Source organism: Microtus ochrogaster, linkage group LG4, assembly GCF_000317375.1.
Source record: "Microtus ochrogaster isolate Prairie Vole_2 linkage group LG4, MicOch1.0, whole genome shotgun sequence".
NCBI lineage: Eukaryota > Metazoa > Chordata > Mammalia > Rodentia > Cricetidae > Microtus > Microtus ochrogaster.
The window spans coordinates 65606112-65632670 of NC_022030.1; the positions used below are offsets into that span (position 1 = coordinate 65606112).

At 44.4% G+C, this 26559-nt stretch overlaps 1 protein-coding gene and 3 non-coding genes across 4 annotated transcripts; all 4 read left to right on the forward strand.

Annotated features, from left to right (window-relative positions):
• The first annotated feature begins 11915 nt into the window (after window positions 1-11915).
• Window positions 11916-22388, forward strand: Ncl (nucleolin). Its single transcript, XM_005361763.2, has 14 exons — window positions 11916-12108; window positions 13058-13177; window positions 15239-15734; window positions 15963-16145; window positions 16243-16332; window positions 16522-16663; window positions 17288-17412; window positions 18678-18801; window positions 19374-19531; window positions 20043-20166; window positions 20355-20488; window positions 20974-21100; window positions 21439-21665; window positions 21768-22388. Exons 1-14 carry the CDS (start codon window positions 12091-12093, stop codon window positions 21848-21850), a joined length of 2151 nt encoding a protein of 716 aa, XP_005361820.1. The 5' UTR covers window positions 11916-12090; the 3' UTR covers window positions 21851-22388.
• LOC113457712 lies at window positions 16379-16452 on the forward strand. The gene has a single exon (XR_003378221.1). It is a non-coding gene; the product is annotated as a small nucleolar RNA SNORD82 (small nucleolar RNA).
• LOC113457714 lies at window positions 20586-20665 on the forward strand. Its single transcript, XR_003378223.1, has one exon. It is a non-coding gene; the product is annotated as a small nucleolar RNA SNORD20 (small nucleolar RNA).
• LOC113457709 lies at window positions 21152-21284 on the forward strand. The gene has a single exon (XR_003378218.1). It is a non-coding gene; the product is annotated as a small nucleolar RNA SNORA75 (small nucleolar RNA).
• Window positions 22389-26559: the final 4171 nt, after the last annotated feature.

The window sequence follows — 26559 nt, forward strand, 5'->3', positions numbered from 1 at the left end:
ATGGCAGCTCACAACTGTCTGTAGATCCAGTTCCAGGGGTTCTGACACCTTCATATAAAACATAAAATAAAGTTAAATAAACTATAAGAAATATTTAAAAAAAAGAACAAGTGTTCTTAACCACTGAGAAATCTCTTCAGATACCAGAACACGTAAAATTCTTTTCTTTCTTTCTTTCTCTCTTTCTTTCTTTCTTTCTTTTTTTTTTTTTTTTTTTTGAGACAGGGTTCCTCTGTATAGCCTTGGCTATCTGGAACTTACTCTGTAGATCAGGTTGGCCTTGAACTCACAGAGATCCACCTGCCTCTGCCACCCTGAGTGCTGGGATTAAAGGCCGGTGCCACCACTGCCTGGAAACACATAAAATTCTTAGTAATGGTTTTCATTTGCAAAAATCAAAAAATTAAAGAAAAACAAATCTCCATGGGGCACTAGTCTATCAGCTAGCTGAGACCACAGCCAGAGATGGACTTGTAAGGCTGTGGCAAAGGACGGTTTCCGAACTCCCCCTTTTTATAGCAAGGAGAAACAAGCATTAGGCAATAATAAAGGGGTTTTTACAGCTTCGAGGTAAAACCCAGATACAAATTGTCCTCTACAATTTCCATTAACAGAGTTTTTCAGGGAACTAGTGTTTGTATTTAGTCCATTGTTTGTCCCTGGCGCTCCCTGACAGTGTTTATCAAAGCTCTGCACCTCCCCTGATACTGTTGGTTTCACACAGCAGGGAAGGGTATGGGAAAATGCACAACCAAAAAGTCAGGTACACCTCATCATTTAAAAGTTAACTCAGAGGGGGCTAGAGAGATGGCTCAGAGGTTGAGAGCATTGCCTGCTCTTCCAAAGGTCCTGAGTTCAAGTCCCAGCAACCACATGGTGGCTCACAACCATCTGTAATGGGGTGCCCTCTTCTGGCCTGCTAACATATAGACAGACAGAATACTGTATACAAAATAAATATTAAAAAAAAAACTTTAAAAAGTTAACTCAGAGCCTGGCGATGGTGGTGCATGCCTTTAATCCCAGCAGAGGTAGGCGGATCTCTGTGAGTTCAATGCCAGCCTGGTCTACAAAAGCTAGTTCCAGGCTCAAAAAAAAAAAAAAAATTAACTCAGTTCATATCCTTGTTGACCACAGGTGGCCAGGCTGTTACCTTAGGGCTAACTCTGTTTGCAGAGCTGACCCTCAGTTTGTAGAGGGCACTTCAGCCTTGCAGGCAGAGCTATTTGTTGTAAAACAAAGTAACCCATGGTTAATAGTTAATCCATAAACTGCTGAGAAAGCTGCTGGACAGCCTGCTCTCATTCTCCTAGGCTTACAACTTTATATTTTTTTATTTCTACATTCTTACTTATGGAATCTACATTTCTATATTCTTATTGTTGGACTCTTCAAGGGCCAGATGCTGAACGTGGAGGGAGACATCTACTGGGCTGCGCAGAGTCTGGAGCTCAGGAAGAAAGGAGCTATGCTGACACCATCAGATGGAAGGGGAGCCACTGTGAAGGAGCTTCAGCTGTCACCAAAGAAACCGTCCCTAGAGAGAAGAGCTGGGATTAGAGTTTAGTGGAAAAAATCCTTGCCTTGAAAAACAACAACAAAAAAAAAAAAAAAAAAGAAAAGAAAAGAAAAGAAAAGAAAAGAAAAGAAAAGAAAAGGAAAGCCAAGCAGAGGGCAACACATGGGGACTACCAGGCAAATGGTTTTACCAAGAGAAAGAATGTTGAAGAAGGAGGCCGGAGAGATGGCTCAGCGATGAAGAGCACTGACTTCCAGAGGGCCAGGGTTCGATTCCTAGCACCCACTTGGCAGCTTTCAACTCTAAGAGTTGCACAGTGATGAGGAGAGATTTACAAACTGCCCTTCAGGCCAGCAACAAGGATAGTGGTGGGGTTTGGTGTTACACATGCCTATAATCTCAGCATTCTGGTAGGGAGGCAGGAGGATCTCAAGTTCAAGGCTACCAAAACATAAAATACAAGCTAGCTCCTTGGCTGGGTGACAGAAAGGAAGGAGACACTCGCACAGCAGGTGGCTGTGATCGAGAGGCTGAGACCACCCACAGGAACTGTGTTGTAGAGGACGATTCTGGCTTCTCTGGGACACTGAGGCCATGATGGGAAGCCAATGCTGCCTGGGGCTCTCTGTAAACCAGAAGTGGGAGCATCTCAGTGAAGTCTGCCCTTCCCTGTCAAGTAGAATGAGGTTGGCAACTGACAGGACAGAAGCGAATGGCCTGGAGGGGGAGAAGGCTTAGAACAGCCACTGGGATAAAGGAGTCAGAGGCCAGGAAACCCATCCAGGCCCGTGGCTGGGCTGCTATAGCACTGCTATCGAGGTAGCTGGTGATCTGCTCTTGGGGAATGTGGGGGCTGTGCTGACTCCCACTCTGGGTCAAACAGCATGCTCACACAAAGCAAGCATGGCTTGTGGGGTGTGGTAGCTCAAGTCACTAGTTCTGGTACTTAGAGGGCTGAAGCAGGAGGATTGCCATGGATTTGAGTTTAGCTTGGGCTACCTAGTGAGTTCCAGGACAGCCTGGACTACAGTTAGGTCTTGCTGAGAGACAGAGAGAGAGACAGAGACAGAGAGAGACAGAGAAGGGGGAGGTGGAACTAGGGATATGGTCCAAAATAAAAATCTTGAAAACAAAATATCTTAGTTAGGTTTCTATGGCTGTGACTAGACAGCCACCATGACCACAGCAACTCTCTTCTCTTTTTTCCCCAAGACAGGATTTCTCTGTGTAGCCCTGGCTGTCCTAGAACTTACTCTCCAGACCAGGCTGGCCTCAGACTCTCAGAGATCCGCCTGCCTCTGCCTCCCCAGTGCTGGGATTAAGAGTGTGCACCACTGCCCCCCTGCTACCACAGCAACTCTTATAAAGGAAAACATTTAGTTAGGGTTGGCTTACAGATCAGAGGTTTAGTTCATTTTCGTCACGGCAGGAACATATTGGTGTGCAGGCAGACATAGTTCTGAGGAAGCTGAGAGTTTTACATCTTGATACTAAGGCAGCAGGAAGAGACTATGACACACTGGCCCGGTTCTGAGGCGATTTTATACAAACAAAACATAACATTTATCAAATGTTTGTCAAAACAAACATTTATCACACAAAACATAAATGTATAGTGATACACACCACAGTCACAGCGTTCATAAGCGGAGGCAGGAGGAGCAGGAGTTTGAAGTCAGCATGGTCTATATATATGACAGCCTATCTTTAAACAAAATTACATACGTAATATTAATAATCTTTGTTTTTTTAAAAGATTTATTTATTTATTAAGTATATAGTTGTCTGCCTGCATGTCTCTACAGGCCAGAAGAGGGCAGCATATTTCATTACAGATGGTTGTGAGCCACCATGTGGTTGCTGGGAATTGAACTCAGGACCTTTGGAAGTGAAGCCAGTTCTCTTAATCTCTGAGCCATCTCTCCAGCCCCAGTTTTTTTTTTTTTCGAGACAGGGTTTCTCTGTGGCTTTGGAGCCTGTCCTGGAACTAGCTCTGTAGACCAGGCTGGTCTCGAACTCACAGAGATCCGCCTGCCTCTGCCTCCCGAGTGCTGGGATTAAAGGCGTGTGCCACCACCGCCCAGCATGTTTTTTTTTTTTAAGACAAGATTTCTTTCTTGTCTTGGACTCACTCTGTAGACCAAGCTGGCCTTGACCTCAGACCTGCCCAGCTCTGCTTCCCGCGTGTTGAGATTAAAGGCATGTGCCACCACCATTGGCAGTAATTTTTTAATCAGATGGGTTAAAGTACCAAGAAAAGCCTGTGTCCTAGAGTTTATTATTGCTATGAAGAGACACCATGACCATGGCAACTCTTATCAAGAAAACATTTAATTGAGGGTGGCTTGCTTACAGTTTCTGGTGTTTAGTCCATTATCAACATGTTGGGGAACATGGCAGCATGCGGGCAGACATGGTACTAGAGGAGCTGGGCATCCTACATCTTGCAGGCTCTGGAATTTGAACTCACTGGATGGTATCCTGAATATATGAAAACCTCAAAGCCAGCCCCCATCTTGACACACTTCTTCCAACAAAGCCCTATCTCCTGATAGTGCCACTCCCTATGAGATTATGGGGGCCGACTGCATTCAAAATGCCACAGCCTGGTGATGGGCTTATGATGTAGGCATCTGGCTAAAATTCTGCACGGCATATAAAGGCCTCAGAGAACAAGGGAAGAGGGAACTCAGCTCTGCCCATCTTCACAGCAGGCATCCCAGGCTGTGCTCAGGTTGGTTGTGAACTCACTGCAACCTTCCTTACCTAGGTGCTCTCCAGGCTTGGCTGGATGGAGACCTGGCACTCAGAAGACAGGTCCTCCATCTCCTTAGAGCCAGTTAGGCACCTTTCCTTTATTAGGGCTCTACTTTCAGTGGGAAGAACCCAGGGGGAGAGGGCAGCAGCTGCTCAGTCTTCTCAGCGATCCTGTCACTCACGTAAACAGTTCCCTGTGTGAAACTTGTTTTAAATATTTGATATGACTTTCTTATTTGGTTGGAACCTGAGACAATCCATTCCTAGAGGCGTCTATCTGGGATTCGTGGGTTCTTATCCTCAAATCCTCCAGACTTCGTCCAGTGGGCTGCTAGGTCCCTGAGTGGGAACAGTGGACAGCAAGCAGTTCAGTACCTGTCAGCAGGGACAGGACAGAGTTGGGCTAGGTTTATGCAAATTTGGAGGTGACAGTGGCTAGCCATTCAGGGTAGTGCCTTCAGAGCATCTGACCTGGTGTCAGAGACTGATCACACTCCTGAGTTCGTGGTAATTTCAAATACAGCAGGAAGGAGCCACACCATGCAATAGGGCTCACACAGGTTTATTGGAAGAGGAGAAAGAAGGGGTAGAGAAGGGGACAAAGAAGGGGACAGGGATTGGTCCCTGGGGATAAGAGTAATGGGAGAGAAACAGAAACAGAGATGGGAGGTGGCCAAGGTGCACAGGTGGTTCTCAGTGGCTGCAGCTGAGGATATATCCTGCCAGGACCCCCCAGGGCAGGCCAGTACAGATGCCTGAACACTCCTCCCTTTCGTTTATTGTTAGAAACGGGGAGCAGGTGAGGCAGGGATTCCCCATGAGTGAAGCAGAACAAGATCCAATGGCTTTTATCAAGAGAGAGAAAAAGGCCTACAGGAGCTAGTTCCAGGACAGGCTCTAAAGCCACAGAGAAGCCCTGTTTCGAAAAACCAAAAAAAAAAAAAAAAAAAAAAAGAAGAAGGAAAAAAAAAGAGTGTTTGGGGCTGGAGAGATAGCTCAGTGGTTAAGAGCACTGCCTGCTCTTTCAAAGGTCCTGAGTTCAATTCCCAGCAACCACATGGTGGCTCACAATCTTCTGTAATGAGGTCCTCTGCCCTCTTTTGGCCTGCAGCATACATGCAGACAGAATACTGAGAAATACTGAAAATACTGTATACATAAAAAAATAAATAAATAAACAAATCTGAGAGAGAGAGAGAGAGAGAGAGAGAGAGAGAGAGAGAGAGAGAGGCACAAGCTGCCCAGAGTTGTCACTCAAGGAGCAAGGGGCTGAAGGGCAAAGCCAGAAGGACCCGAGGGACCAGTGAGTCATCATACAAAGTGCAGGGGGACCTAGGGCTCTGAGGCCAAGAGAGCTGTGGTTGCCTGGTACCAGGGCTTAATGAACCAAAAGTCGAGAAATCGCGCTCAGAGATGAGTCTTCACTCGTGGGAAATAGCCAGAGGTGGGGAAGAGGGAGTGGCTCACCAATCATGCTGGTGCTGGATGAAGGGACCCAGCGATCCCAGAGAAGCAAGGTTGTCATATGTGAACCCATTCTGGGGTTCCAGCGTGCCTCAAACTGCCTGCTGGCAGGAGAAGGTGCCAGGAGAACCTTTCCCGGTCAGGGAACCAGTATTGCAATTTTAAAAATTGGCAGAAAGGAGTCACATTGAAGGTTTATTGGAAGAGGAGAGAGAAGGGGCAGAAAAGGGGCAAAGGTCCCTGGGGACAAAAGTAACGGGAACGGGAAGAGAAAGAGAGAGAGCGCCAAAGTTTGGGACCGACTCCAGGTTCTGCATGTGAGAGCACCTGTCAGAATGTAAAAGGCTGGACCCTTGATCCAGCTGCTTTAGTAAGATTGTCCAGATGTGTATTTGTACATGTATAAGACAAAGTGCATAAAAGGATTATTTGCTAGTTTGATAGATTTTTGTTTTGTTTTAGTTTGCTTTGGTTTGGCTTTGAGATAGGATTTCTCTGTGTAACAGTCTTGGCTGTTCAGAAACTCGCTCTGTAGACCAGGTTGGCCTTGTAACTCATAGAGATCCACCTGTCTCTGCCTCCCAAGTGCTGGGATTAAAGGTGCACGCCACCACCACCTGGCCACCTGACTTTTTTTGGTTTTTCAAGATAGTATTTTTCAACAGCTATGGAGCCAGTCCTGGAACTCGCTTTGTAGATCAGGCTGGCCTTGAACTCACAGAGATTCACTTGCCTCTGCCTCCAAGTGCTGGGATTAAAGGTGTGTGCCACCATCTGGCTACTTACTAGTTTGTAATAATAGTTAAATACAGTTCTCCCTGCAATGTTTAAGAACAGCAATTGGTTAAGTAAATGACCTTTCTATATAAGGAAGAGCCTGTAACTATTAATATAGCAGCAGATATAAGTGGGATTATGAGATGTAGTTAATAAAAAACAGGAGAATTCAGAACAATGCACATAGTATAACTTCAAGATCTGATACCCTCACACAGACATGCATGCAGACAAAATGCCAATGCACACAAAATAAAAATAAACAAATTATGAGGAAAATAAATAAACTAACTGCATTTACCTATTTTATCATGGTGTCTCGTGGTCCTGGTTACAGATTGGGGAGGAGGGACAGAGCCTTCTTCTAGTTTCTAGGCACTTAGGCAGCTTCCTTCTGGTTTCCTTTCCATGATCTTGGACCTGGATGTTAAAACCCTAGCGCATGTGGATCAGATTTCTCTTACTGTTAGTACTTAGGCATTCCCTTGCAAAGGAATAGTAATTACTGCCTTCATTTAGTAGATGGAAAGCATGGAGTTCAAGGTCATGTATACAGATGAATAAACTTTCATGAACTATAATTCTGATGCTTTCTTGGCAAGCTATTTGTTTTTGGAACAGGGTCTATGCTGCTCTGCCTGTCCTGGAATTCACTATGTAGACTAGACTGGCCTCAAACTCCTGAAGATACCCAACTGCAAGATTAAAGGCACGCATCACTGCACTGGACAATCCTATGCAGGTTAAGATCTTTGTGTTTACTGCCCACCTGGATTTCCTTTCCTTTCTTTCTGGGACAGCTTACTCCCTCAAGACACCAGCAGACAGGGCTATCCTTAATTCATACCCATGCTCCACTCACTAATCAGGCACTGAACTAGTCAGAGAGAAGTGCTGCCCTCCACAACTTACATGTGGGTATTTATTTACACGGCTACAAGAAATCCGTCCAGGGCTGGAGAGATGGCTCAGTGGTTAAGAGCACTGTCTGCTCTTCCAGAGGTCCTGAGTTCAATTCCCAGCAACCACATGGTGGCTCACAACCATCTGTAATGAGATCTGGCGTCCTCCTCTGGCGTGTGGGTATACATGGAGGCAGAAAGTTGTATATATAACAAATAAATATATCTTTAAAAAAAAAAAAAGAAATCCGTCCATATCTTTGTTTCCGAGCTGCTCTTGTCCAGGAAGTGGTCCTTCATCCAAGGTTTCTTCCTAAGTCAGGCCTGGTGGTTCATCTACATAATCACTGTATTAGGGAGGCTGTGGCAGTCAGTTCTAGACCAGGCTAGACTGCAGCATAAGCCATTGTCTGAAAGGAAGAAACAACAACAACAAAAAAGACCTTTTCTCACATATCTTAATTCTTTACGACAGGTTCTATATCAATTCCTCCCAGGACTCATGTGTCCTCAAAACAAAAACAAACAAACGAAATTGGTTTCTTCTGTAGTACTCCTGCACACCAATGGTGGTACTACCACGCCTGCTGTTTAGTCCAAGAAACTGGAAGGGTGGGGCAGGGTTGGTTTTTATTCTTTTATTTTTTTGGTGTAGCCCAGGTTAGCTTTGTACTGGCAATCCTCAAAAAGAACTGGGATTATAGACATATGCCACCATAATTGGTTGTTTTGAATCTTATTTATTCATGCTGATGATAGGGTCTATTTTTGTAGCTCAGCCTGATCTGGAACTCAGTAACTCATGTTATAAATTCAGACCTCAAATTCATGGTAATTCTCCTGCTTCAGCATTTCAAATGCTGGAATTATAGGCATCAGCGACTGTGCCTAGCTGTTTTGTACCTTATGTGGTATAACTGATATTTTTCATTTAGTATTTGCTGAAATCCAAGTGTGAAGAAACACACCCGTAAAGCTCAGAAGGCAGAGACAGAAACCCAATTTCCAGGCCAACCTGGCCTACCTAACAAGGCCATCTCAAAAAGAAAAAAAAATGCTGAGACATGCTGTCAGATACTGGAACTAAGTGAGCTAAGCACAGTGAACAAAAGGCAGGGCCTTTAACGTGGGGAAACTGACCGAGAAACGTCATTATTCTTCTGCCTTTTGCTCTTGACTTCAGTCCTCTCACCTTGGAATATTAAGTGGATAAAGTGCTTGCTGCAGAAACATGAGGGCTCAAGTTCAGATCCCCAACATCCCTGTCAGAAGCATGGGCTGGCACATTCCTGTGATCCTAGCACCATGGTGGTGGGTGGAGGGAGCAGACACAGAGGATCCCTGGCCTCTACTACCCAGCCTGTCTATAAAAGGCGAGATTCAGTTACAGAAACCCTGCTCAAAAATCAGGTAGAAATGGGCTGGGGAGGTAGCTCAGTTGTTAAGCGCCTGCCTGGCACACACAAAACCAAGATCAGCTGGGCAGTGGTGGCCTTTAAGCCCAGCACTCAGGAGGCAGAGGCAGGCAGATCTCCGTGAGTTCGAGGCCAGCCTGGTCTACAGGGTAAGTTCCAGAACAGGCTCCAAATGTACAGAGAAAACCTGTCCTGAGCCGCCCCCCCCCCCCAAAATGTGTTCTTAAGTTCACATTTCCTTCTGTGGTGTTAGGGCCATGTATGCGCCTACCACTAAGTTATATCCATAACAACAGTTAGCAAGTAATTTTCAACACTACAATGTACCAGGCAATACTTTAGGCACCAGGAATAAGGCAGACAAGAGTTTGTGTTCTGTATGGGGAAGAGGCAAGTTAATAATAAACGGCCAACTGCTGAGAACTCAAGAACAATGGCACTGGGTTTTGATCCTACTGCACGTACTGGCTTTGTGGGAGCCTAGGCTGTTTGGAGGTTCACCTAACTAGACCTGGAAGGAGGTGGGAGGTCCTTGGACTCCCCACAGGGCAGGGAACACAGTATGCTCTTTGGGCTGATGAGAGAGGGGGAGTTGATTGGGGGAGGGGGAGGGATATGGGAGGCAGTGGCGGGGAAGACAGAAATCTTTAATAAATAAATAAATAATAATAAAAAGAAATATTTTCAAAAAAATAAATGGCCGGGCTGGAGAGATGGCTCAACAGTTAAGAGCACTGGCTGTTCTTCCAGAGGTCCTGAGTTCAATTCCCAGCAACCACATGGTGGCTCACAATCATCTGTAATGAGGTCTGGTGCCCTCTTCTGGCCTGCAGATGCACACGCAGACAGAATACTGTATACATAATAAGTGAATAAATAAAACTTAAAAAAAATAAATAAATGGCCAAGAAAAATACTAATAAGAGATAATACCTGCGTGTTACTTAGTGAGTCTCCTAGTGGCACTTTACAATAGAGGGCTGAGGAAGACCCCATACAGACAGATGGGATCAAAGAAGAGGCGCCATGCCAGTGTTGCTGGGAATCTTCCTATCATTTCACACTCAGAGCTCACCTGTCTCAAGTGGCTTTAGCCTGCTCTGCTTGGAAATACCCAGGGTCTTGGCTCACACCATTCTTCCCGTCCCTCTACCAGGAGTCTCTCTTGGCTCCATACCATAGAGCTCAAGATTAAAGGGCCAGTGAAAGCCGGGCGGTGGTGGTGCATGCCTTTAATCCCAGCACTCGGGAGGCAGAGGCAGGCAGATCTCTGGCAGTTCGAGGCCAGCCTGGTCTACAAGAGCTAGTTCCGGGACCGGCACCAAAGCTACAGAGAAACCCTGTCTCGAACCACACCCCCCCACCCCCCCAAAAAAATTAAAGGGCCAGTGAAAGAAACCTACCTTGACCCTGAAGCCAGAGTCAAAGAAACACACTCTGGCCCTCACGAACTCAGCATGAAAACCAACCAGTTCCTGAGCACAAAATCCAGCCAAGCTCAGGGACTGAAATCCGACCAATTTCCACGTTGAAAAAATACCGCCCCTAAGAAGCCCTGTACCTGTTCAGCTGAGACAGCCTTTTCCCACCATGGCAGAGGCAGCCACCCTCCTGGATTCTTCCCTCCCAATCAATCTATTGAACGAGATTGATGAAACCTTGTTTCATCTAGCTGGATCACAGCAAAACCTTTCCCTGAAGCAGGGCTGTAAACGTCAACGCTTACGGTGGCTTTGTGGTACTCCTTGGTTCCCAATCTTGTCAGCATCCCTTTTCATCCGAGCTGCAATGCTTAGTGACCCTTGTCACCGGTCTCTCTTTAAAGACAAAGCCCCCACACCACAGCGCTGGTCTCCACCCCATGCCCTGACCGTAGAGCACTAGTGTGGACTTGAGCTGGGAAGGCCTTAGTCACCTATAACTACTCCTACTTATCTCCAAAGGCCTGTGCTCAGAAAGAAAGCTTGAGACCGAACCACATGCCGCTTGCATTAAAACCTCCCGAGGCGTGGTGGCCATTCATTTAACCTCAGCACACGTGAGGCAGGTAGAGGTTAGCCTGTCTACACAGTGAGCTCCAGGACAGCAAGAGCAAGTGAGAGCCTGCTTCAACACGCCGGACAAAATCTCCACAGGTGATTTTCAACCAAGATTGTCAGATGATGGAACCCTGACTCTGTAGCAAGTTAGGTTTTAGATGTCCAGAAAACACCCTAGAATAAAACACTCCAGTATGCCACGCTTGGAACCAAGGTCCCACACACGGGGCAATCCACTTAAGCAACCCAAGAGAACTAACTCTGTTCTTCCCGCCATCGGGGGAACCCGTGAGTGGTCACAGGCCGGCCACCACACACCAGGAAGTCACCTCTCCGAGCCTGTCCCAATAGGAGGTAAACCTACCTACCGCGTGAGGTTAAACATGAAGTGTGCTGTTTGTGCACTGCACACACGTGTGCACGCACGCACACACACTGACACACACGCAGCCTTTATTAGGAGCTCAGGAGAACGGTGGCCCTAGGCACACCACTGTAGCCAAGGGGATGTGCTCGGCTCCACTGAGGGCAGGCCGAGGGCTGAGAGCTGGCCCAAGTGGGCTCTAGGCCCTGGACTTCCGGAGCTCTCCGGCTCCTCGGCAGGGACGCACGGCGAACCCTTTAGGCCGCAGCGACGTCCACCGTGGGTTGCTGGCTTCCGCAGCACGGGGGAAATCCCCGCGGAACACCCCCGGCCACGCGAGCCTAGGGGTGCCCGTAGCGTTCGAGCACATGAGAGCATCCCGGCCATGTCACCACCCCCACATCCCTCACACAAGCAGCGCCAAACTCGGCGCTTCCCACGGCGCAGGCGCGGCGAGAGCAGGCCGCTAAACTGACCCGCACGCCAACCAGTCAACGTCCGCCTAGCGCAAAATAAGTCCCGCCCTCAGGGCGCTGCCGTCAGGCCCCGCCCCAAGCCCCGCCCATAGACGCCGTAGTCCCGCCCCGCTCCGGCCTGGCTTAAAGGATCGCGGTTGGCTCGGGGAACGGGCGCGGGCTCTGGTTGGCGGAGGCAGGGTCACGAGGACACCGTCGTCGCCTTTCCAGAGGCGATTACTGGGCAGGCTCAGTCTTTTGCCTCAGACGCTAGCTGTAGCTGGCAGTCAGTCGTACGTGCTCCCGTGTCTTCAGTGCCCGCCGCTGCCGTCGAGTTCGCGTCGGTACTCCCGGGCTCTTCTGAGCTGCTCACTGCGCCGCCGCCGTCATCCACCACCATGGTGAAGCTCGCAAAGGTGAGAGGCCCTGCGCGCGCGGACACGGGCCGCTAGGCCTGCTGCCTAAGGGGCGCGCGCGCGCGCGCCGCGGAGGGGAGGAGGGCCTGAGCGCAATCCCGGGCGCGTTCGAGGGCGCCATGCTGGGGGGAAGTCTCGCGCGACTAGCGGGAGGTCTCGCGGCGTTTGGCCTCCTGACTTGATGGTGAGAAGGGCCGAGGCGGGTTCCGGGAGGCGGCTGTGGAGTGCGGCGGGGGTCGCCGCGTGTGTGTGCCGCGGCGGGGGTTGAGGGGGAACTGAGATCGGAGCCGCCGAGCGTGGAGAAGGCGCCAGGGCTGCCGGTTGGAGATGGAACCAAACTCGTGCGAGCGGCGCTCGCTGGGCCCCGCCTCCTGGCGCACGTGCTCCGGTGCGCGGCCCGCCACGTGGGTTTTAGCGCTCGGCGTGTGTCGCGCGCCTCAGGGTCGGGCTGTGTCGGTACGCTAGTAAGGGGGCTCGGGGGGTTTAACCTACGTGGGAAACCTAGCCATCCCCGGTTTGTCCATGACGGGCCGACCAGCACGTGGTGGACTCCAGAGGGAGCGCGTGGTGGCCTGCTTGATCCCCCCACGTGGCCCGCCACTAACACGAGAAAGTCGGAAGTAGATCTCTTAGGTGCTCCTTCTAAAAAGGGACTTGGAAGATACCCCCTGCCCAAGCAATTAATGGAGAGGGCTATCCCTAAGTTCAATTCAGGCGAAGGTGCTAGAACATAAAAGGCAAGGACTAGTAAGTAGACTTTGAAAATGCGTTGGTAATTAATGGTAGAGATTTCAGCTATCTGAATAGGAAAGAAATTATAGGTAGTTCTGAGCAAAATATGCTATATTGCCATACATTGTCAAAAGGATGTCTTTTCTGCTTGTGCAGAAAAGAAGATAATGGCAAAGCCCAAAATGGGGCAGAGGCATGATTTTGTGTGCACTTGTAGGCCGGCAAAACCCACGGTGAATCCAAGAAAATGGCTCCTCCCCCAAAAGAAGTGGAAGAAGATAGTGAGGATGAAGAAATGTCAGAAGATGAAGAAGATGACAGCAGTGGAGAAGAGGAGGTAAACAGCTAATTGAAAAGTCATATTAAATGCTTAAGATATGATGGGCTGTGCTGGCCTTAATTCCAGCATACTGGGAGGCAGGGGCAGGTGGATAAGCTTAAGCAGTGAAACCAAACGAATTAAATGTTTATCAGAAATACAGAATTGTAGTATGCAGTTAGTGATTGAGTGACAAGTACTTTAGTGCCATTGATGATTTAAATAGAGGATTTAAATAGACGATTTGGGAGGGATGTCCATTTCACTAGTCAGGCTTCATGTGCTGTAATAAATAGATTTCCTAACAGGTTATTTTCCCTCCTTTTTTAGAAGACAGAATTTTTCCAACTTTTTTTTTAATAATTTTTTTTTGTTTGTTTGTTTTTTTTTTTGAGACGGTTTTTCTGTGGTTTTGGAGCCTCTCCTGGAACTAGCTCTTGTAGACCAGGCTGGTCTCGAACTCACAGAGATCCGCCTGCCTCTGCCTCCCAAGTGCTGGGATTAAAGGCGTGCGCCACCACCGCCTGGCTTTCCAACTTATTTTTCTTCAGACTATGATCACATGGCTTCATGCGTTTTGGAAGGACATTATGACACAAAATTCCCATTTTTTTTAAATAAATATTTATTATGTATACAATATTCTGTCTGTATATCTGTAGGTTAGAAGAGGGTACCAGACCTCATTACAGATGGTTGTGAGCCACCATGTGGTTGCTGGGAATTGAACTCAGGACCTTTGGAAGAGCAGGCAATGCTCTTAAACCACTGAGCCATTTCTCCAGCCCCCAAAATTCCCATTTTTGTTTTGAATCAGGGTTGCCCTATGACCCTGGCAGTTCTAGAACTCAATATGTAGACCAGGCTGACCTCAGTCTGCTGAATAAAGTCCTTAGCCACTGCATGCAGCTTATGACAGATTATTTATTAAGAAACCCAGAACTTTGATTTAGATGAGAATAAGGGTCTCATAGTTCAGGTGGCACCATATTTGTCTATTCCTATGTGTATGGGTTTATTTTTTTATATTTCAATAAACTAAACTGAACACGTTAGATGTAAGTGTAATCTTTTAATTCTTCAAGCACTATTTATCATTGCCAATATTCCATCATGAATGTTTTTAAGTTCTGTCCCCTATCACCAAGTTTCAGCCTTTTGTGTAAGCTATATGAAGCCAATGAATGTTTAAAGTACATCTGATATGTATGGAGTGCTACCAGTTTGATAGATCTGGTACTCATTAGCACTCTTACTTGTTCATTTAAAGACATGGTAATTTAATTAATCCCATCATTCAGGAGGCAGAAGTAGGGATATTCTTGAATTTTTTTTTTTTTCTTTTTCGAGACTGGGTTTCTCTGTGGCTTTGGAGCCTGTCCTGGAACTAGCTCTGTAGACCAGGCTGGTCTCGAACTCACAGAGATCCGCCTGCCTCTGCCTCCCGAGTGCTGGGATTAAAGGTGTGCGCCACCACCGCCCGGCTGATATTCTTGAATTTGAGTTAAGTTGGAGCTATATAATGATCATGCTCAGATTTCTTGTTTAGAGGAGGTATACTAGTAATTAACAGTGTGGTTTGGGTGGAACTTTTTTAAATGAAAGTAAAAATACTTTGTAGCTCTAGTAGTTAGGCTGCGGTGTAGGGGTGGAATTAAAAGCCGGTCTTGTTTGTGAGGGTTTCTTAAACTTGGGTGTTTGTCTGATAAGCATCTGCAACTATGAGCATATAGAAAGCCATGTACCCTGACTCCAGGGTTTAAGATTAGTTTTTCTGTTAGTTTATTGGTGTGTCTGTGTGTGTGTGTGTGATTGTACTAAGCATGCCTAGTGCCCTGGGCATGGAAGAATGCTCTTGGATCCTCTGGAATTGGATTTAGAGCCATCTTGTGGATGCATGCTGAGAACTGACCTTGAGTCCTACTAGAGTAACAAGTACTTAACTGCTGTGCCATCTCTGTTAGTCGTTTGACTCCAGGACTTAACACTAATGCCAGGGTTCTTGAATTCAAAGTTAGTGGCAATATAGTAACATAGCATTGGATAAAGGAAAATGCTCATGATTTGTTTGCATTTAAGGTTGTCATCCCTCAGAAAAAAGGCAAGAAGGCTACAACTCCAGCAAAGAAGGTAGTTGTTTCACAAACAAAAAAGGTTGCTGTTCCCACACCAGCTAAGAAAGCTACTGTTACCCCAGGTAAAAAAGCAGCAGCCACACCAGCCAAGAAGGCAGTTACACCAGCCAAAGCAGTTGCAACACCTGGTAAGAAGGGAATCGCACAAGGAAAACCATTGGTAGCAGCCTCTGGTAAAAAGGGAGCTGTCACACCAGCCAAGGGTGCTAAGAATGGTAAGAATGCCAAGAAGGAAGAGAGTGATGAAGACGATGACGATGACGACGATGAAGAAGACGACAGTGATGAGGATGAAGATGATGAGGAAGAGGATGAATTTGAACCACCAGTAGTGAAAGGAGGGAAGCCAGCAAAAGTAGCTGCTGCTGCTCCTGCCTCAGAGGATGAAGATGAGGAGGAAGAAGAGGAAGATGATGATGATGAAGAAGAAGATGATGATGGTAAATAGATTTCAGGTTGCAGGATAGTTAAGACCTAGGTTTTGCTAACAATATAGTGTACTTTCCCTGATCACTTTATGGTTAGATTAGATAGTCACATTTTTTTTTTTGCTCATAATAATATAACAGCATGTTGTCAGGATTTCATTTCCTTTCTTAGACTCTTCTAAGTGTGAGAGATTCATGTTACCAAGATTGGCTGTCATTGCTGAGCCATCTTTCTTTTAGACTCTGAGGAAGAAGCTATGGAGATCACACCTGCTAAAGGAAAGAAAGCTCCTGCAAAAGTTGTTCCTGTGAAAACCAAGGCTGTGGCTGAAGAAGATGATGAGGATGATGAAGATGATGAGGATGATGATGAAGAGGAGGAAGATGAAGAAGAGGATGATGAAGATGAAGAAGAGGAGGAAGGTAATCAAATTAAGTTCTAAAGTGGACCTCATTAATGTTTAATGGAATTGCTTTAGCTATCTGCTTACTCATGATTGACACTAAAAATCTTATCCAGAGCCTGTTAAAGTAGCACCTGGAAAAAGGAAGAAGGAAATGACCAAGCAGAAAGAAGTCCCCGAAGCCAAGAAACAGAAAGTGGTGGAAGGTAACCTACAAAATTGGGGAGTTTGAAAGGAGATAAAAGTAGTAATAGCACAAGTGATGAATGACAAAGGGACTTAATACTGAAACCTGGTGTTGAGATTCACTATGTATGCTGATGTGCTTCATAAAAATTTTATGCTGAAGTTTATGTGTAGTGATCTTATAAGAGAACTAAGTTTTTTCTGTGTAGGCTCGGAATCAACAACACCTTACAATCTCTTCATTGGAAACCTTAATCCAAACAAGTCTGTTGCGGAATTAAAAGATGCCATCAGTGAACTTTTTGCTAAAAACGATCTTGCTGTTGTGGATGTCAGAACTGGTACAACTAGGTAAGTTTTTTATTGTATGTGTGGATTAGCAGATACTGTTAAACATGAAGATCTATAATTACTTTAATGAAGATTAGCCATTAAAGAACTAAGTCATCAAATCATAGAACCCACAGATTTAAAGTTTCAATGTCTGACTTCTGGTTATGTCCAGTAACAGCAAGTTTAAAAATTCGCACTCGGGAGGCAGAGGCAGGTGGATCTCTGTGAGTTCGAGACCAGACTGGTCTACAGAGCTAGTTCCAGGACAGGCTCCAAAACCACAGAGAAACCCTGTCTTGAAAAACCAAAAAAAAAAAAAAATGGCATTCTGGACTAGCCAGGCGGTGGTGGCGCACGCCTTTAATCCCAGCACTTGGGAGGCAGAGGTAGGCGGATCTCTGGGAGTTCGAGACCAGCCTGGTCTACAAGAGCTAGTTCCAGGACAGGCTCCAAAGCCACAGAGAAACCCTGTCTCGAAAAACAAAAATGGCATTTTGGACCTTTATAGACATACTGAATGCTTTTAGAGCGGGTTCCTTTTCCAGCTAGCAGTGCAGTAAATGAAGAAATCTGGTACATAGACTTGATTCTGTGGCAGATGTTCACTCTCAAGCCTATAATTTTGTCCTTTTCATCTTCAAGGAAATTTGGCTATGTGGACTTTGAGTCTGCTGAAGACCAAGAAAAGGCCCTGGAACTCACTGGTTTAAAAGTGTTTGGCAATGAAATTAAACTAGAAAAACCAAAAGGAAGAGATAGTAAGAAAGGTATGTAAAAGAAAAGGGTCTGGTGGTAGGCTTGGCCCATTCTCCCTTAAAACCCTGTAAGATTGATGTAGGTGAGGTTCATGGTGAGAAGGTGACACGACAAGTTCTTTGTGTGTGTGGCTGCCTTCGACTGCTAAAGTGTATGAATTCAAAAGGGAGTATAATTTTAGGTTTTCTGAGTCTTACCTGTGTGGCTCTGACAATTCTAAGGCTCACTAGGTAAACCAGGCTGGTATTAATAGTAGTGTGTTACACTCAGCAGGGATTGTCTTACTCAGGAAATTGTAGTGTTAGCTGGCAGAATGGATAACTTTTGAGTAAAACTGCTTACTGTGAAGCTTGACCTGATTTTGATCCTCTAGAAGCACCACAAAGTAGGAGAGAAAGCTCCAGAGCTTTCTCTCTGAACCATATGTGTTTTCATGCTGTGATCTCAGCTTGGCATCCTGCTTAAACAATAAAAAGAATTATAAGTGAACTATCTTAGAATGAATTCATGATACTCAAAAGGATTTTATATTTTAGAATTAGGATTTTGAAGTGTTTGTTTCTCTTTAGTTAACAGTTCTGGAAACTGAACTTAGGCCCTCTGCATACTAGGCAAGCACTCATTAACCCTGTGCTACATATCCTCACTCCCTTTAAACATCTGGGAAGGTGGCTATGAACTCATTTTGTAGTTTATCCAGGTCATGAACTTACTGCATAAAGACACAATGTCACTGATTATCGTAATCCATATTTGTGATGAAATATCTTAGGGATGGAACCTTAAAATATACATAACCACCAGGAAACTATACAATGTTTTTAGTGGATTTGCATTCTGACAGGCTAATAGCAGCTCAGATATTGTTCTATCGTTGTTAATGTGATTGCTCAAAAAGTATTTAGATTTGTAATTTCAGGTCATTCAGTCATGAAATTTGGTTTTTCATTAGCAATGAGATTAGTAAGTGTTCTTTCTTAAATCATATCAGACTCCTAAATTTGTGCCTTTGTTTTTTTCTGTATTTGTACATGTTAAATGTGTTGGGTGGGATGGTTTCCCCACACACATATGCAAGTTTGTATATGCGTAGGCGACATGTGCCTAGTGTATGAGTGTTAAGGATTGAACATGGCTCCTCTTTGTGCAAAGTATTCTTAACCATCTCTCTGTCCCTTATTTCTTAGTATAGAGCCTTGTCCTTTATAGGAGCTTCTTGTTTTATTCTCTAGTGACTTGTTAAATGATGTGCTTGGATTTTTTTTTTTAATTCTAGTTCGAGCTGCAAGAACACTTTTAGCAAAAAACCTTTCATTCAACATCACTGAGGATGATTTAAAAGAAGCATTTGAAGATGCTGTGGAGATCAGAATGGTTACCCAAGATGGGAGGTGTAAAGGGTATGTTTGTATCTAAACAATAAACTTTTATTCATCAATAGGTGTTTGAGTTGGTAGTTTAGTGTCCTTCTCCTTTTTAAAAAGTTGATTATGTATGCAGTGTTCTGCCCAAATGCCAGAAGAGGGCACCAGATCTCATTACAGGTTGTGAGACATCATATGGTTGCTGGAAATTGAACTTAGAACCTATGGAAGAATAGCCAGTGCCCTTAACCACTGAGCCATCTCTCCAGCCCTACATCTTCCCCAAAACTGGGCTACATGCAGTACATGTTGATCTCAGACTTAATTTGTAGCCAGGTTCTCTAGCCTCCACCACCTAAGATGCTGAGGTCAGGAGTATGGCATCAAGACGAGCAGATTGCTTTAGAAGCTGTGATCGCTGTTACATGCTAGCCTTACATCCAAATCAATATCTGTTGCCTTAGGCTCCTGGTAACATCAGACTAACCTTCCATATTTTATGAGAAGAATGTGGTTCTGGGCAGTTAAACGTAGTACTATGTGGCTCTTTGACATAAGGTGGTTTTTTGATCTTAGAGCTATTGGTACTCTGTTTATCAAAATTGTAGGATTGCTTACATTGAATTTAAGTCTGAAGCTGATGCACAGAAAAACCTTGAAGAGAAGCAGGGGACAGAAATTGATGGGCGTTCTGTTTCACTCTACTACACTGGGGAGAAAGGACAACAAAGGCAAGAAAGACCTGGAAAGAATAGCACTTGGAGTGGTAAGTTAAAGGGGTTCATTCCACAGTAGGGATGGAAGTCACTTGTTTTCATACTTTAAGTACTTTACGGTTAGCCAGAATTGATTCACTTTTTGTTCATAATGCTTAGTATCGTGAATGAGAGATGTTAAATTACAATTTAAATTAATTTCAGAGAAGGCAATTACTGCTTTCCTTGTTAGGTGTGTCTTATTTGAAATGACTTAAACTATATTTTAGAAATAATCTAGGACAACATCATTTCCGTCATCTAGTTAGACTGAAAATTAAAGGAGCAATCAAGGCATTACTGTGTATGGTAGATGCTCACTTTTGAGTCAAGTGTGGTGGTGATTCTTAGGATTCTATGATATAGGGCCTATGGTTGAAGTATCAATGTTTTCATTTAGCATTCTTTTGTGGGGTAGTTTGAAACAAGCTTATTATGTAGCCCACCGTGGCCTTCTTGTCTGAGTGCTTTAATTTACAGACATAACATGCCTTGTTAATAACGATATCTTTGTACTTGCAGGTGAATCAAAAACTTTGGTTTTAAGTAACCTTTCCTACAGTGCAACAGAAGAAACTCTTCAGGAGGTATTTGAGAAAGCAACTTTTATCAAAGTGCCCCAGAACCAACAAGGCAAATCTAAAGGGTAAAATAATTATTTTTAATGTTGCTAGATGTGAGCTGGACATATTCTTTACACAGCTAAGAAGGGTAAACCAAAAACACTATCCTTTTTAGCTATGCAAGTGACAATAAATGTTGATAGTAATAGTATTGGTGGTGGTGCCATGTTTTTGTAAGCTTTATTCTGAGTATAGACTTTTCAATCCTCAGGTATGCATTTATAGAATTTGCTTCATTTGAAGATGCTAAAGAAGCTTTAAGCTCCTGTAATAAAATGGAAATCGAGGGCAGAACAATCAGGCTGGAGTTACAAGGACCCAGGGGATCAGCTAATGCAAGAAGTCGTAAGTCCCCTTGGCATGGTATAGCTGGGTTTGGGTGGCAATTTTTTGAGCTAATGTGGGGCTGGTTGCTTTAAGTTGCTGCTGAGTAAATGACAACTGGATATGATGACTGATTACCTGAGAAATAATTGATGAAATCTCAAGAAAATTCCTCTAGATAGTCAAGTTCTGATCCAGCTGTGTCATGTCAGCTCAAAGCAGCAACTTGTGGATTTGATTGCCCTCTGGTTCTCTTGAGGTTGATATGTCAAATCCAGTGTAGTCTCTTTACCTTTACTTGTAATTAATTGCTTTTTTTTCTGATTAAAAACAAGTATTGTATACATTTTACATACAAAGTCACTGTCATTAAGAATCTACTTCAGCTGAATGTGGTAGTATGTGACTTTAATCCTAGCAGTCAAGGCAGAATGAATGGATCAGAGTTCTAGACCAGCCAAGACTACATAATCAAACCCTGTAAAACAAACATTTTTCTCTTCTAGAGCCATCCAAAACTCTGTTTGTCAAAGGTCTTTCTGAAGATACCACTGAGGAGACCTTAAAAGAATCATTTGAGGGCTCTGTTCGTGCAAGAATCGTCACAGATCGGGAAACAGGTTCCTCTAAAGGGTAGGACATAATGCTGCTTTTCTTTGTATTCATGGACAGTGGCTCTTCGGTGTCTTCTCATTGAGCTCCTTTCTGTCTACTGGTGGCAGATTATGGATTCGCAAGAGAAGAAGAGAGAATTCACAGAACTAGCTCTTAGCTTCTGTTTTTACAGAGGTATATTTGGCTATCGTGTGAGACATTCTGAGATCTAAATTCAGACCAATCAGAATTTATCCCATTTGTGTCTTTCTTGACCTCCAATAAAAGTGCTTTTTGTATAATTATGTATGGATGACTTGGTTCTGGTGTGTATGAATGTGCTTACTTTAAAATGTCTGGTTTTTATTCTATTTTAGGTTTGGTTTTGTAGATTTCAATAGTGAGGAAGATGCCAAAGCTGCCAAGGAGGCCATGGAAGATGGAGAAATTGATGGAAACAAAGTTACTTTGGACTGGGCCAAACCTAAGGGTGAGGGTGGCTTTGGTGGCCGAGGAGGAGGCAGAGGAGGTTTTGGAGGACGAGGCGGTGGCAGAGGAGGAAGAGGCGGATTTGGCGGCAGAGGAGGCCGGGGAGGCTTTGGAGGTAAGTTGGACCTCTGATTCCTAACTTTGTGTCCTAACCATCCTTGTGGGAAGGTCAATTCCAAATATTATGCATTCTTCATGATGTTTTGCCTTCCTATAGGTCGAGGAGGCTTCCGAGGTGGCAGAGGAAGAGGAGGAGGGGGAGACTTCAAGCCACAAGGAAAGAAGACGAAGTTTGAATAATTCCTTCCATCCCAATCTTTCCCAATTCATTTTAAAGAAAGGACTCTGGGGTTTTACACTGTTACCTGTTAAAAATGACAGAGCCTTTTAAGGACATTTCCAGAGGGCTTTTTTTTCCTACAGTCTTTTTTCTTTTTGCGTTGGGGGTTGTAAAAGAATGTTTATCATGTTTTTTGTTTTTGTTTTTGTTTTTTTTTTTGCTTCAGTGATTTTAGGACAAATTAAAAGTCCTAAACTCTGGTGCCAGATTTGTACCTTCCTAAATGTTCCTTTTGGAATGATGCTTAAGAGCTCAGCAAGACCAACTCTGCTATTCAGCCAGATTCTGACTAGTGGGGATTTGAGGTGTGTTCTGCTGCTTTCAAGAATCCTGACTACCAAAAGTGAAAATTAGTTTGAGGGGAGAAAGCACAGCAGTTTCTGAACTGGAAGGTTTGTTGAAGATGCTGCATTTGCACCTCAGATGGTGGGTGTACTGGACAATTGGTGAGAAACACATGGATCATTGCTGAAATGGCAGTAAAGTAAAGCCATACAAGACCTTGTGTGATATGTAATTTTAATCAGTTTTTGAGTTCCAGGTTAGACAGAGCTATAACTGTTCAAAACAAAAAAAAATACTAAGTCTTACAGAACCCTTGGAAAACAAGGTTATAAGTGGCAACTGTATAGATCCTGTAGAGAGAACCTGACTGGAAGCTTGTGTAGCTAAAGGAAAGGTGCTCCCTCCAATATATTTAGAAGTACAGTGGCCCTTGGCCTTTGTGTGTTTAGAATGGGAGTAAAACTTAATCTCAGTGGCTCATCATCCATCCTCTGTTTTTTAATACCCTGCCCTCACCATTGGCTTTTTTAAAAGATCAGGCAGAGCTGCTTGTCTTGAACAAACTCAAAGGCCCTCTGCTCTTAGAACCTTTTGGGTTGGGTATGTGGTGTGGCCCTCAAATGTTTTAAAGGTTAAAGTATTTACCCTGTGTAGAAAATAATTAGGATGCTATACACACTGGATTTTGTATAATGTGGATCAGTTTGGTGGGTTCTTTTGCTCTGGGGAGGGGAGCCCTTGACTCTGCTGGCATTCCTAGGGAAAAGAAAAATTAATAACTTAGAACTGGAGGTACTTCAGGGGAGGGAAACAAATGGTAAAACTGGTAGTCAAAGTAACAGGAGGCAGAAGCAGGCAAATCTTGAGGTTGAGACTAGCCTATACAGAACAAGTTCCAGGGCAGCCAAGGGCTACACAAACCCTTATCTGAAAAAGCAAAAAGAAAGCCAGACAATGGTGGGTGTATGTTTTGGTGCTAGCAGGGCAGACATGCGGTAATTTCTTATGGAGTAAGAATACATGATAGTTACCTTGCAGAGTTGTCAAAAGTTACTCTGGGTTACTATAGGATGCCTCCCCCATTCTAAACTGGAAAACCTTGCAGCCATTTCAGAGGAGCGGAAACTTCCTTTAGAAAGTGGTTGTCACTCCTTTTTCTCATTCTCCAGCTGGTGGCAATATAACTGTACATAAAAACTGAGGGAGGTCTGCAGATAAACTCTGAACTTCTGTTTTTCATCTGCTTTTGACCATACTAGCCTAGTAGTGTGGTTTGTTTCCTATCTAGGAATGATCTACTAGTTCTCATATTTTCCTGAACCTCAAAAAGATAGGCAAGATAGAGGGTGGTGACGGACTGAGGTGTTAAAGAGAGAAAAAGCAAAATCTGAGGATTGGGTTTTCTCCCATTTCTTTTATGTTGGTGGTTTTTTTCTGCATCTATTGTTTGTTGGTATGTGTCTTGTATGCTTTCTACCCATAGAGGCCAGGAGGTTGAGGGCTCAGGTTGACCTGGAACGCACAGGTAAGTTTTTTAGACACTGGGTGCCGGAAGCTTAACCTGAGTCCGTCCATTCATGGAAGGAACAGCAAGCACTCCTATCTGCCAAACTATTTCTTCAGCCCTGAATTAAAGACCTGTACCACTACCACCACCATGCCTGGATTTTAACATTTTGCATCCAGCTAATGGCAAATTACAATGGCATAAGAAAAAGGCTCTCTTAAAACAGGATCTGCTCTTGTTTGCAGTCCTCTAGAAACCAAAACGAATGCTCATAAGTGTTGAGCAAGAGATGAAACACCATATATGTTTAAATACAGTACACTAGTTAGTGGCTACCAGTGGAAATTTGGTTTTTTTTTTTTAAGACAGGGTTTCTCTAGCTTTGGAGTGTGTCCTGGAACCAACAGCTCTAGACAAGGCTTACCTCAAACTCAAAGATTTGTTGCCTCTCTGCCTGGGATTAAGGTTATGTGCCGCCACACCACCAGCTCACCTAGTTTTGTTTCTTCTGGGAGGCTGTAGGAATGTGATAAATCTCCAAGGCTTAGTTTTTGGTTTGTTTTTTAAGACGGGTCTCTGTAGCCCCTATACATTTGAGGAGCTCACTATGTAGGTCAGGCTGGGCTCAAATTCAGATCTACCTGTCCCTGTGCTGGGATTAAAAGCATGTGTCACCTTGCCCAACTATATTTTCTTGTCAAAAGGATGAGTCAGGTGGTGATGACGAGCAACTTAAATCCCAACACCCCAAAAATGATACAGAAAGTAACCTGATGCTGTCATTAGCTTTTCTCCCCTATCTTTTTCTTTGAACATTAATTTGGATACTTTCTATTGATCTGTTTTGTAGTTTACTGGTTAAGGTTTTTGAGACAGGGTTTCTATGTAACATTGGGAGCCTATCCTGAACTAGCTCTTGTAGACCAGGCTGGCCTCAAACTCGGAGATCTGCCTGACTCTTGCCTCCCAAGTACTGGGGTTAAAGGTGCATTGCCAATACCCAGTTTATTTTCTTTTAATTTAAAAAAACATGGGTTTTATTTGTATGGGTGTTTTTCCTGTGTGTTTTCACTCTGCATACAGTGCCACTGGAGGCCAGAAGAGGGTGGATCCCCCAGTATTGGAGTCACAGTTGAGCCATCAGATGGGTGCTGGGAGTCACTTCGGTCCCCTGGACTCCTAACAGCTGAACTATCTCTAAATCCCTGGAGTATTGTTTTTTTCTAGGCTTTTAATTCCCAGTTCACAAAACCCTCATATTTGTCATTTAATATCTTCATCTTTTCATGAAAATTTCTGAAACATCTACAGTGATCGAAGTCCTTACTTGTAAATTTAAAATTTATCTTGGTGTTTGGCCTGTATATATGTCTGAGTGAGGGAGTCAGATCCGTTGAGTTGCAGACAGTTGGGAGCTGCCATGTGGGTGCTGGGAATTGAACCCAGGATGTGTGTAAGAGTGAGTTGTGGACCATCGTTTTACATTGCATGTCTAAACTGTACTCTGATACTACAGAAGGTTTAGTCTTGCTAGCTTAGGTGCATTTTGTGTTGGCATTTTGCTTTTAGTCCTTTACCTAAGCTGTGACCGTTCCAATACCTGCCTTTCAGTGAAAAGCTGGTGCTGGGAACTGAACCTAGGTTCTCTGGAAGAGCAGCTAGAGTACCTTGCTTCATCTCTGTTCTGCCCTAATGTGAGCAAGCAGCCTTATGCTCCAGCTATGAGCAGCTCTTTGGCCTTCCTGGCCATGATTGACTGATTCTGAAACCTTGAGCTAAAATGTCTCTTCCCTTAAAGTTACCACTTGAATGTTACAGTGACAGATAGCTAACAATCTGAGTTTTTCTTCTAATTTGATGAGGCTTAAGTTTAATGTGACTCCTACAAATGTGAAGTTCACGTTTAGCTGGGTCATAGTTTAAATGTAAGTGGGGGGTGGATACATGACTCTGAAATAGCTTTGAGAGGTGAAGTTTCTGAGTGGCATTTTTTTTATAGAGAAACTGATAAAGAATCCAGTGTTTGATCACCTGGGAAGATGCCATCTCTATTTCTCCCATATCAAAAAAAACTTCCAAGTTTTTAGGGACACCATAAATGGTAACATCTATAAAAAGTACCAGCATACACATCACACATAATTACTTATAATTACTAAGTATTTAATACATAACCACAAGGGAAGCCATGGGAAAGCAAACCTAATAGGTTTTCTAGATTTTTTGTTTTGTTTTTGTTTTTCGGGACAGGGTTTCTCTGGTTTTTGAGCCTGTCCTGGAGCTAGCTCTTGTAGACCAGGCTGGTCTCGAACTCACTGAGATCGCTTGCCTCTCCCTCCCAAGTGCTGCTGGGATTAAAGGCGTGCACCACCACCGCCCGGCTTGGTGTCAGAAATCTTGAAGGCAGGAAGCACTGAAATCCTGTCAGACAACATTGAAAACTTACTTTTAAGCACAGATGGCAAAATTATGGCTTGGAGACAATGAAACTGCTTTCCAAGAAAACTTTTGTTAGATTAGTTTTTACTGTTTCCCAAACATCCACGGCCTTTGTAGATTGGGAAGAGCCCGTACAGGCAGCATTTCTTCACAGAGTGGGAAAGTCTGGGCATGAGTAAAAGCAGGGTAGGCTGTCAGTATTAAAGTACAGCTCAGTTGGTAGAAAGCTTTCCTAAATGCCCACAAGGTAAGGCTCCTGGGTTCTATTGCCAAAAACGACAATGAAGCCAAGTGTGATGGTATCCACCTATATAAGCCCAGCATTCAGGCATGGAGACAGGAGGATGCAAGCTCCAAGTTAATGCCTACAAGTGTGGGTATATGTGTGGCCATACAGCAGTATGCTCCCCAGCAAAGCCAGCTCCCCTTAACCTCTTG